Source organism: Panthera onca, chromosome B4, assembly GCF_046562875.1.
Source record: "Panthera onca isolate mPanOnc1 chromosome B4, mPanOnc1 haplotype 2, whole genome shotgun sequence".
In the NCBI taxonomy this organism is placed as follows: domain Eukaryota; kingdom Metazoa; phylum Chordata; class Mammalia; order Carnivora; family Felidae; genus Panthera; species Panthera onca.
In genome coordinates this window covers 63,393,418-63,406,436 of record NC_138345.1, presented here as the reverse complement: position 1 = coordinate 63,406,436, position 13,019 = coordinate 63,393,418, and the positions used below count along the sequence as shown (strand labels likewise).

Below are 13,019 nucleotides of genomic sequence, written 5' to 3'. Positions count from 1 at the left end.
TCAGAAAAATACAGACTCAACTATAGAGAAGAAACTGATGGTCACGAGAGGGGAGGTGGGTGGGAAGATGGGTGAAACAGGTGAAGGGGATTAAGAGTACACTTACGAAGAGCACCGAGTATAGAATTGTTGAATCACTATATTGTACACTGAATATAACACTGTGTGTTTTACTGGAATTAAATTTTTTTAATCACAAGAAAGACTATATGTATGAATATACACACACACACACCCATTAAGTACATTCACATTATTGTGCAGCCATCACCACTATCCATCTCCAGAATTCTGTTGTCATCCCAAACTGAAACTCTGTACCCATTGAACAATAAATGATTCCCCATTCTTGGTTCTCCCCAAGCTCCTGGTAACCACGTTTTCATTTTCTTTTCTTTCTTTCTTTTTTTTTTTTTTAAATGTCTGTTTATTATTGAGAGAGAGAGAGATACAGAATCCAGAGTAGGCTTCTGGCTCTTAGCTGTCAGCACAGAGCCCCGTGCGGGGCTCAAATTCATGAACCACGAGATTATGACCTGAGCCAAAGTGGGACGCTCAAATGACTGACTGAGCCATTTAGGCGGCCCACTCCTATGAAATAGGAGTGAAATTTTCTGTCTCTGTGAATTTGACTATTCTAGGTACCTCATTTAAGTCAAATCATGCTTTTTGCATCTGGTTTGTTTCACTTCGTATATTTTTTGAAATGTTCATTATGAGGGCACCTGGATGGCTCAGTCAGTTCAGCATCTGACTCTTGATTTTGGCTCAGGTCATGATCTCACAGTTCATGGGTTCAGTCCCCACATTGGGGTGTGTGCTGACAGCATGCAACCTGCTTGGGATTCTCTCTCTCCTCTCTGCCCCTCTCCCTTTTATGCATGCACACACATGTGTGCACTCACTCTCTCTCTCAAAAATGAATATTTTTAAAGTGTTTTATTAATATATTTTTTGGGGGTGAAGGGCAGAGAGACAGAGGATCTGAAGCAGGCTTTGTGCCAATAGAGAGCCTGGTGCAGGGCTCAAACTCATGATCATGACCTAGGCTGAAGTCAGACACTCAGCTGACTGAGCCACCCAGGTACCCTTAAACATTCTTTTTAATGTTCATTATCAAAATGTTTAAATCTATGTTATAACCTGTGTCAGAATTTCCTTCTTTTTTAAAGATTAATATTCCATCTTCTATATATATATATACCACATTTTTTTAACAGTAAACATTGGATTGTTTCCACCTTTTGGCTATTGTGAATACTATAAATGTTGGGTATTCAGTTATCTGTTCAGGTCCTGCTTTTAGTTCTTTTGGGTATATACCCAGAAGTAGAATTGCTTGGTCACATGGTAATTCTGTGTTTAATTTTTTGAAGAGCCACCATTCATTCTGTTTTCCACAGTGGCTGTACCATTTTACGTTCCTACCAGCAATACACCAGGGTGCCAGGTTTTCTGCCTGTGAAACGAGAGCATTATTTCCCCAACCAGATGACTTGATGGTCTTTCACCAGTACGGGTATTCTCTGCCTGGAAGCTAGATAAAAATCAGAAGACTGCTTGCTCTCTTCAAAAGAAGAGATGTGGAAGCCTAATCATCCAGCTCCGTGCTACTGATCCTCATGCTCATGGGACTGATAGCGTCTCAGGAAGCCCCTGAGAAAACACTGCCCATGGCTGTCTCTCCCTCTTCTCTGCTTCCATTCTGCCTCCTTTAAATGACGTTTTATACACTGTTGTTCTTTTTCATGATATATTTACTTTAGAGTTTAACTCTTAGTGGACAGGATTATTTCCCTGTTTCCAGGTTCTTGGCAAGTGCTTCATTTTAGTCCCTAATCATTACCTAGATAGCTGACATAGATGTTTTTCCTTCAGGAAAAACACCCAAGTAATATTCTAAACTTTGATTTCTTTCAGTCTACACAATTAAAGAAAAAACGTATTCTCCAAGATTAGTGTACCTCTCTGAGTCTGTGTTCTCTATTGGGCACATGTCTCTGTTGGTACCTCCTGTCTTTCCAGGTTTATCTCTTGAGGCAAAGACATTGACACTTTGAGTCCTCCTAGTTGTCAAGAATCTTGGCACCAAATTGCTTAGTAGCTGGCATGAGTCCAGGATAGAGTCATCTGAAGGCTATCCAGTTTGTCTTGGTATCTTAGACAATTCTGCAAGACCATCGTGGATGCCAAGTATCGCCACACTGTCAGTTGTAGGATGATTTTTTGTTCCATAGAGAAAGGCTGAAGATAGTAAAGAAGTGTATAGATTATCTACATAGAAAAGAGAAGTGTTATTTTGATGTTACCAGTATTAAAAATTTCTTTCCAGAGTAACCATGTACATGTCATCCAGCTATTCAAATACTTTTATTCTTGATGACAAGGTAATTAATGTTGAAGAGCACCATAGAACATTACATGACCAAGGAGACTAAGTTCTGTAATCCAAGTCTGGGTATTCTGACTATGTAAACAAATGAATTGGCTATCTGAGTGAATCCTAGAAAAATTCTGTTTATATGAAAAGATGGGAATAAATTATCTGAGGGCAAATTAGCTATTTCCTTTATCATTTTTAACTAATAATATGTGCATAGGTCCCTGTGAGCCTCTTGCTTTATTCTACACTAAAATTAAGTGGTTATTGATTTCATTACCCCAGGAAGGAATATTTTGAGTAATTTTTTATGTCTGTACGGAATCTGAGCTTAAATTAAAATTGGCCAATCCTTAATTTATCTAAAAAATAATGCTGGGTTTAAAAATAACAAATAAAATTGGGTTTTGTTAATGATACAGTGGAAGTAAGCACTGGTTTTAGACTCGGGAAATGTGGATTGAAATGTAGCTGCTACCACTCTTAGAAATCATTTGGTTTTAGAGAACAGAAGCCCATTCAAACTAGCTTCAGTAAAAAGGAATGGATTTATTGGAGATATATAAAAGTGTTTTCCAGAATCCAAGAATAGGAACTGTGACTGCTAAATCTTGTCACAAGTTACTGTCACTGTCTCACTGGAAGCAAATCATCTCTGTTTCTTCCATCACATCTGCTCATCTTCCCCTCCCTGTCCCTCCTTTGCCTTGCCTTTTTTTTCCTGTTTTATTGTGTACAGGCCCAAGCCCTGGCTTTAACATCCTTTCTTATTTTTAGCATTCAACAAAAACTAACCTGGTTTTCCAGTATACAAATTCCTAGTTTCTGAGAGAAAATCCAGTGAACTCAGTTTAGATCAGGGATGTTCCTCTTACTCAGTCCATTTTAGTGAAGGATTAGGATCATAGTGGTAAGTGGAGTTGTGTCTTCTAGGGGAACTTCTCTAAGAATGTGAGTGTGAGAAAGAATTGATAGAAAATGGGTGACATGTCTAGAATAATACTTATTATCTCTGTGACCTTGACTGGATCACTTAGTCTCAATTAGTCTCCATTTTCTCACCCTTAAAGTGAAATAATGATGATCTCCCTCTGACTAGTTTTTGTGACAGTCAGATAAGACAAGGTACACAGAAACTTTTCTAAATTAGAAAGCTTTGTAGTAGAGTTAGGAATAAATCAAGTAAATAAGTTATTTAAGCCATACCATATGTGCTTTTCTGTGAATTAACAGGATCTATTTTGGAAGTAATACTTGTATAATATTTTGCTGAATTCCATTATAGTCATCTATAATAAATGATTCCAATTAAAAGTAGATCCAAATGGCACATAACTACACAGCAAATTTTTAATAGATTCGATTACAGTTTAATAACAAAATGCATATAAATTGTTTTAAAGCATAGAGTTAGATATAGATTCACAAAGCAGCAGAGTTTTTGAGCTCCTACTATGTGCTAGGCCCTATGGGGTACAAAGAAGACTGCAAGGCTGCTAAGGAATCGTGGGGCTCCTTTTCCCAGGAGCTTTTGTAAGCTGAGAAACATGTACACCAAGAGAAAATGATAAAAGTAATAATAAGCAGTACATGGTAAATGCAAGTTAGATTATAGTGTTTCATAAATTAAAGAGGTCATTGAAGGCTGTGATGGTCATGGAAAGTAATCTAGAAGGAGCTGGGATCTCAAACATGAATAGAATCAAATAGGGAAGCAGGTAATGGAATGCAAAGTCTTATGAGTCACTTGTCTGGAATGGAACTTTTTTGAATAAGAGGATATATTGAGACTGAGGGGTAGTAAGTATAGTCTGCACAGTTCAGACTATATCCTGTGAATTTTTGAAGGTTCTGGAACAAAGGAATTATATTATGGATGCAGTATTTTAGACAGCTGTTTCCCTGGTGCCAGTGAATAAGATGGGCTTGCAAAGAAGAGTCTGGTGGCCTTGTCTCCCAACCCCCATGCCTCCTCCCAAGAAAAAAACTAGCACAAATTCTTTAATGATGGGAATGCTGATTGCCACTTAAGATAGATTGCATGTTACATATTCCAATCCTTCTCATTTTCCTTAAACATAGATTGTTTTCCAAATTACAATTATTTTCATTTTGTCATTCTTAACCTACCATGTCTCCAGATTCTTGTTTAAGGCCAACATAAAGCTTATTTTAGTAAATTTTACTGTTTTAGAATAGAAAGAATACTAAGGAAAAGATTAGACCACATAAGTGCTTATCAGATCTAATGTGGATTCATTTTCAGTTACTACACTTTGAATCAACTTTCCTCACTTATGTGAGCTCTGAGTTGACACTGCACTCAACGGGGGTGCCTTGAAAATACTTTAGAACTTTAAGTGGTAAATGCCTGAGCATTTTCCCTTTGTTGCTTTTGGTCAGCTGTGTCATCATTTGGGAAATGTCAGGGTGGACGAACAGCCAGTGCTGCTTCATTAGGCCCCTACTGGGTTGTCAGGTGTCCCACCACTGCCACTACCATCAGTAAGAACCAGGGTCTAAGAGGGGACTTGCCTAATGACAGCTTTCTCCATTCATGACCATGTATACTGGTATTAGCCCTTTAAAAATAAAATAAGTGTGTCATACATTCTGAAAAAACTTCTTAGAGACGAGGTGAGGTTGGCTAAGCCCTACAAAGATGGCAACAGAATTTTCTTTTAACTCTTCGTTTTGACTTGTTTTTAAGCCACCTCTTCAGTGTGTCTGTGTAATGTGATTATAATGCTTTATATCTTATCAAGAGTCTTTGATCATATATCAACACTCTGGCTTGAGGGCCTAAATCTTCAGATCCAGGGATTAAGAGAGAGGAAGGGAAGGAGAGAGGGAGAGGGGAAAGATGAAAAAAAGGGGGTGCCTGGCTAGGTTGGTCGGTGGAGCATGTGACTCTTGATTTCTGGGTTGTGAGTTTGAGCCCCATGTTGGGTGTAGAAATTACTTTAAAATGAAATCTTTAAAAAAGAGAGGGAGAGAAAGAATATGTGTGTTTTATAGGGAGAATATTCCTTATTTTGAATTATTAGAATCATTAGAGAAAGGGGTTCATTGAAATATTTATAGGTAAGATGAGTCATTCTGGACATTAAAAAAAATCAAGGGAAAGGATGGTGGGTCACAATCACAAAAACTTTAATTTAGTGACTCACTCTAGTGGTTTTACAATTACCCTGCCCCTTAGGCCTGCCCTTCCTGCCCAAACTTCTTCCCCTTTAGGAGAAAAACCATTTAGGAAAATAAACTCACGTCCCTCTGAGTATAGCATTGACTTCTATACATACATGTGACATTCAGTTGGAATTTGACCATACAATTTTCAAAGTCTTTTACAAATTTTGAATTTATAAGTGCAGTACAGCTTGTCCTCAAGGGCTGTGGAAAGTAAGATTTAGTATTTTCCATACGTTTCCAGAAATTACTTGGACCTTGAACTAATTCAATGGATTAAAGTTGTGACAGATATTTAGTTAAACTAGAGACCAATTATTTTGAATAAAAACTTAAATATTCAGCCTTTTTTATTACTTTTATTTTCCTGAGGGTCAGGAATAACCAACTGCCAGCTTATAGGGGTCCATGAGGCTGAAACAAGAACATAATAAAATCTGAATAAATGAGCGTTAAATGCTTTATCTGAGGGTGATGTCTGTGCATGCTTGTGTTGTAATGGTGATTCTGATGTCATAATGACTTCATGATTCAGACGGAACCTTTGAAGGATTTAATCAATATAAAGTGCATATTGCCGTTGCTTCTGCTAAGTTTGAAAGAAGTATTCTGTGAAAAATGCTGTAATTCTTTAGTTCTTTTCCGGCTCAAGGTTATCCTTAAGATCTACATCTTTGCTGTTGCTACTGTTCTTTAGGCATATTCAAAACATGAGTGAGATCAAGACTGACGTCGGACGAGCTCGGGCATGGATAAGACTGTCTCTAGAAAAGAAGCTCTTGTCCCAGCATCTCAAGCAGTTGCTCTCCAACCAGCCACTCACCAAGTAGGTGATAGCCTCTTAGACATTTCTGCTTCTGTGACCTGTGTGTCTGCAAAGCAGATTGCATTAGCTGACAAACTGGCTTTTTCAGCATGAATTGTTGATTTCTGTGCACCTGCATTCTTTCTTTCTAACAGGCATGTGTTTTGGACACTCCATGGTTTGATTTTACCTCAGAGGGCATACCAGACATCACAGCCAAAGGCTAGATTGCTCTGTTCTCAATCAGAAAACTAACTAATCCACACAGGCTGACAGTAACATCCAAAAGACAGGTTGAATCTATGTAAACCATTTATATCATATTATAAAGATCACAACAAAACCTGAAGTAGTGGGAAAAAAAAGTCCACATTAACGGGTTTCTTCTGAGAGTCATGCCAGTGCTTACATTCAATAGTTTAGAGCCAGGAAAACCAATTGAGTACATGTTAGTTAATTGTTAACTGTTTTGATAGGTTTCCCTTTACTGCATCAAGAAACCTTCTTAGATGAAATACATCATCCATACAAGATACACGTTAGAGTTAATTTGAAGGCTGAGGACATAGTTCTCTAGAGCAAAGGTATGCAAAAAATTCAACAAAGATCTCAAACTTGACAGTGTGGTGGAATCTTACGGTAACAATTCATTCTGTAGTTTTGCATTTGTACACATCAGCATTGGACTACTTACCCCCTAGGGGATCTTAAGATGAGTTTTAATGTCCAAAGAACAGATTTAATAAAGAATGCAAAGTGAATTATAGCCTGTGAACCTGATCCTGTACTCTAAAACTGGTTACTCCCCTTACCCATCCCCTCCCATTATAAATCATTCATGGCCACTGTTGCCAAAGTACAAAGAAGAAAATTATAATGATCATTTAAAATCCTACTACATAAAGGTTGGGCACCTGGGGGTGCCTGGCTGGCTTAATAGGTATAGCATGTGATTCTAGATCTCAGGGTCATGAGTTCAAGCCACATATGTGGCATATGGCATAGAGTTTAAGTTTACTTTACATACATACGTACATATACATTATATATGTACGTATGTATGTATATATGTATGTTGCGTGCCTGGCTGACTCAGTTGGTAGAGCGTGTGACTCTTGATCTCGGCTTAGGTTATGATCTCACCGTTCCTGAGATCAAGCCCCGTGTAGGGCTCCATGCTGACAGCACAGAGCCTGCTTGGGATTCTCTCTCTGCCCCTCTCCCTCCCTCTATCTTTGTCTCTCTCTCTCTTTCAAAATAAATAAATAAACATTTTCTTTTTTTTTTTTTTTTTTTTTTTTTAATTTTTTTTTTTAACGTTTATTTTTGAGACAGAGAGAGACAGAGCATGAATGGGGGAGGGTCAGAGAGAGGGAGACACAGAATCTGAAACAGGCTCCAGGCTCTGAGCTGTCACCACAGAGCCCGACGCGGGGCTCGAACTCATGGACCGTGAGATCATGACCTGAGCCAAAGTCGGCCGCTTAACCGACTGAGCCACCCAGGTGCCCCTAAATAAACATTTTCTACAGTTTAAATAAAAAAAATAAAATTTTAAAAAATTATAAAAAAGAATAAATTCCTACTGCATAAAGGTAAATTTCAAGTATTTCACATGTTTTCTTCTGTACTTCTATGCATGTTCTCTTACTTAAGATTATACTATATGTATTTAATATACCAAAAAAAAAAAAGAAAAAAAAATGAAAGACTAAAGAAATGAAGAAGACAAATGACCAGATACTGTGGATATAAATAAAGACTTACCTTCAAATTCTCGTTCAGTCAGTATCGTTCAAAGAGTAAATATTTGAGCATCAGGCTCTATCCTAGGTGCCAGGGACAGTTTTGAACCAAATATTGTTCTTGCCTTCATGAAGCTTATATTTATCATGTGAGGGAGACACATAATAACATCACATAAATGGTGATCATTATGATGAAAAGTCAAATAGGGCAAGGGGATTAAGAAGGGTTTTGAGGACCACCTAGGTGGCTCGGTTGGTTAAGTGTCTAACTCTTGATCTCAGGGTTGTGCATTCAGGTCCTTTGTTGAGCTCCACACTGGGTTTGGAGCCTACTTAAAAAATAAAAATTAAAAAAAAAAAACAAACATACTATATGTACAATTCAGTATCCTCCTATTTTTGCTTAGCATTTTATAAACCTTTCACTATATTATAAGAGCATAAGCTCTGAAGACTGAATGCCTTTGTTCAAATACTGCCTTTACTGTTCACTATTCTAATGACTTTGGACAAGACACTTAACTTTTTTGTGTCTCTGTTTTCCCCATCTATAAAGTGAGAGTGCTGGTAGACTTACCTCATTGGGGTAGTCATGAGGATTAAATGTATTAATAACTATAAAACACTTGGAAAAGTGCTTAAATGTAAGTGCTTAATAAAAATTATTTGCTATTTTTAGTAGTAGTAGTTGTGTTGTTAAAACTCTTCCTAAACTTTATTTTTAATGCTCACATAGCATCCCAATGTATGCATATGCCATAATATATCTTTCCTTTTACAAGTAACGTTTTTTTTAAGTTTACTTATTTCTTTAGAGAGAGAGAGAGCATGTGCACATGCACACACATGCCAGTGGGGGAAGGACAGAAAAAGAGAGGGAGAGAGAATCGCAAGCAGGGTCCTTGGTATCAGTGCGCAGCCGGACAAAGGGCTTGACCTCATGAACCGTGAGATCATGGACTGAGCCACCCAAGTGCCCCTACAAAATAACATTTTAGTGGTCATTCATGAGTAAATCTTTGCCCATATTTCACATTATATTCTTAGGACAGAGTTCTAATAGTAAAATTAATGTGTCAGAGGGTATGACTGGTTTAAAACAATTATTACCAACAAACTACTTGCCTGAAATTTTCAGCCCCATCAACTGTAAGAATGGCTATTCATTGCACCCACACACACACTCCAACCTGGTCAGTACCGGTTAGCACTTTTTAAATCTTTATTAGTTTGATAGACAAAAATGGATTCATGGAGGTTTTTTCCTTTAATTGCTAGTTAAGTTACAAATGTTTCATTAACCATTTGTATGTGCATTTTTGTAAATTGTCTCTTCTTTCCAGGTGAAAGTTTCTACCTATACTGATTAAGTGAAGGTGTTTATTTTTAATGCAAGACATAATGAAAAGCATGAAAACTATACTATTATTTTGTGCTTGTCTTACCCATTCCTAGGAAGCTTTATAAGCGTTATGCTTTTCTACGGTGTGAAGAAGAAAGAGAGCAGTTTCTTTACCATCTTCTTTCCCTTAATGCTGTTGACTACTTCTGCTTCACCAGTGTGTTCACCACTATCAGTAAGTCTGGAGAACTAGCTATTATTATTAGGTGAAGAGTTGCTCAGGTGACAAATGGAATAAGAGTTTATACTTTGAAAAGTGAGATATATGGTAGTTCAGTGAGGTAGACACTGTGGATGAGGTGGGCCCCACCTGTGTTGGAATGAAGGTTGTGCCCCAGCTTCCAGGGGTGCTGTGGGAGGGTCGCCCTCAGCTGTCAACCCCCATGGGGAGTCCTCACCAGAACAAACTACCTTACCCCCAAGATGATCCCTCCTCGCTGGTCAGCCAACATCCTAGGATGATCATAGGGCTGCCCTGGAAATTACCATGGATCAGCTGAGGACTTCACTGTGACTGCATCACAGCTTAACTTCTCTCTCAGCCCATTCTGCTTTCTTCTTCGGGTGGTGATCCCAGGAGGAACATCCTGCATGCAGATTTCTGACAGTCTGCTTCCCAGGAAGCCCAGTCTGCAGTAGGAAATGGGATGGATGTTAAAAAGGAATGTTTTATTAGGGATGTCTGACTGGCTTAGTCAGTGGAGCATGCAACTTTTGGTCTCAGAGTGATGAGTTCAAGCCCCATGTAGGATCTAGAGCTTTCTTTAAAAAAAAAAAAAAAAAAAAAAAAAAGGAATGTTTTATTAAACAAATGGTCCAGTATCTTACACAAAACACATAAAATTTTAAAAAACCAGCATACTGTAATAAACGTATAGAACTGTGAGCATCATTAAACTTTGATGATTCAGAAAGACTTCAGGACCTTACTGGATGATGTAGGTATATAGAGGGAGGAAATGCTGACTGGAGATGTGTTTCTGATAGAAAGTCGAATTATAGCATTTATTCTGTTCACCATTACTAATTCTTTTTTTTTTTTTTTTAATATTTTAGAGAGAGAGAGCACAGTGGGGGTAGAAAGGCAGAGGGAGAGAATCTCCATGCTAAGTGTGGAGCCCAGTGTGGGGCTCAGTCTTACAACCCTGGGATCATGACCTAAGCTGAAATCAAGAGTGGTGCGCTCAACCAACTCAGCCACCCAGGCATGCCACCACTGTTTCTAATTCTTATGTGCAGTGGCCCCCCTTCCCCACTTGGAGAATTTTTACTTTGTGTCAGTTAGGAATTGTGTTTAGCTGCAAGAATCAGAAACTTGGAAAACAGTGCTTTAAGCAAATTGGTAGTTTTATATTGCTTACATAATGAGAAGTTTCAGGATAGTCCACAGTATGTTCACAGACCCAGGGTCTTTGTCCCTCTCTTCCTAGACCGTTCTCAGTGGGTGCTAGCCACCTCATGGTCATAAGATGGCTGTTCTCAGTCTACCTTCTAACAGGAAGAAGGAAGAGTGCCAAGGAGAAAAGGGTAGAATCTGTGCTAGGAAAACAATTTTCCCCCCAAATCCCAATAATTATAACATTTCACTAGCCAAAAACTTACAGGTTTTGGCTTTCTAGTGTCTGATAGAGGCAGACAAGAAAAAATGGAGTTGAAATGGGTATTGAGCCAACCAGTAATAGCTGTCAACTGTCTGTTAGTATCTAAACTTTCAGTTTAGTAAGTTACTGCTAGTGTAAGAAGCTAACAAGGTATATACAGTTTTAAAAGAGAAGAAATAGCAGAGGTAGTTAGGACTCCTAAGATCCTACTTGTATCTATATATTTCATGTAAGTAACTCTTTGAATTTGAGGAATTAAGATCTTCATGAAAGAAATATTTTTAAGTTTGGGACTCCTGGGTGGCTCAGGTCAGTTAAGCGTCCTACTCTTGGTTTTGGTTCAGGTTATGATCTCACAGTTCGTAGAGGATCTCGCAGGGATCCTGCCCTACATCAGGCTCTGCACTGACAGCACGGAGCCTGCTTGGGTTTCTTTCTCTCTCTCTCTCTGCCCCTCCCCTGCTAGTGCGCATGTGCACGTGCTCCCTTGCATGCTTGCTCTCTCAAACATTTTTAAAAAAGAAATATTTTAAGTTTAATAATATTACTCCTTTGATACTTTATGTAGTCGCTGTTGTGAGTCCGTGGTCTCTGCAGCCACAGAACTGCTGGTCCTAAGTCCCTTTTTTTTTTTTTTTTTTTTTTGTAGCTTTTCTAATCCTCTCAGTGAAAGGAATGAGAGAAGCCTCTGGCACCTAAAATAAAGTCTTGCACTAACCTCTTCTGCTTTCAGTTTCAAAACTCATTTGATTCTGATGATTACTAAACCATGAAAGTGTGGCCTTTCCTCTGACATTTTCCTTTCCTTCAGCTAAAATAAAAAGACAGAAAGGGAGGTTTTATTTGCCCAACCTAAAGAAAGTCTTCTATATAAAATTAGGGAAATGAACCGTTTATCCCATTCATTTTCCTCATCTAAGAGTGCATTGAACCGTGAGCTCATTCTCTGAGGCTGTATCTGGGCACCTTGTACAATAAATGTGTGTCATCGGGTGTGTAGATCATTCAAGGAAGGAGGGGTTCTAATACCCCCTCTTATGACTAAATGAGTAGAAATTCCAAGGATGTCAACAAAAATTGATTGTACCTTGCTTAAAAACAAACAACTATGGCTCTGAGGGATAAAAATGTGTTAGTGTGTTTGAGCCATCCCCATTTTTTAAAAGAATGGAGGGAGTGCGTAATGTCTATTTTGAATTGTCCTACCTTGTGTGAGCAAAAGGCAGTGATAGGACAGTGACATCTAGTGGTGTCCCTTTTGAAGAGCCTTCAGAAGGAAGAGGTTTCACACAGATCTCTTTCCACCTCTTGGTTCTTTCCTCCAGGGCTCCTTGCACGGGAGTCACCTTAATTGTGATTTATAGACTTTATGTCCAGAATGGCATTGTTTATTACTCTTGGCTTTGCATATTGTGCTGTAAAATTGGAATGGGAACATTCTGAAGCATTGTCCAAGAAGATTAGCAACAAAGGGATACAAAGAGACATTCACCCCCTTTTGCATATGAAACCAAATCAGCAACCATGCTCATGTGTACTTGATTTTGGAACAAAATTGAAACATTAAAGCAGGGATGCCTGGCTGGCTCAGCCAGTGAGGTACGTGATTCTTGATCTCAGGGTTGTGAGTTTGAGCCCCATGTTGGGTATGGAGACTACTTAAAAATAAAATCTTTCAAAAGACAAACGAAATAAATAAAATATTAAAGCAGTAAAAATTCTATATAGCAGTCAGTTCTGGTGTTAATGCCTGAGATTGTTTTTTATAAATGTAAAGATTATGGGGGCCCCTGGGTGGCTCAGTCGATTAAGCATCTGACTTCGGCTCAGGTCATGATCTTACCATTTGTGGGTTCAAGCCCTGCATTGGCTCACTGCTGTCAGCGCACAGACT

The 13,019-nt window shown here is 38.5% G+C and overlaps 1 protein-coding gene across 6 annotated transcripts in view; it reads left to right on the top strand.

Annotated features, from left to right (window-relative positions):
• Nucleotides 1–13,019, top strand: part of DENND5B (DENN domain containing 5B) — a 187,813-nt gene that overhangs the window by 155,909 nt on the left and 18,885 nt on the right. For all 6 annotated transcript variants that reach the window (XM_060658003.2, XM_060657998.2, XM_060658002.2 and 3 more), the window contains 2 exons: nt 6,267–6,395; nt 9,578–9,699. In XM_060658003.2, the coding sequence (XP_060513986.2) occupies nt 6,267–6,395; nt 9,578–9,699 (251 nt within the window). The remainder of the gene's footprint in view (nt 1–6,266; nt 6,396–9,577; nt 9,700–13,019) is intronic.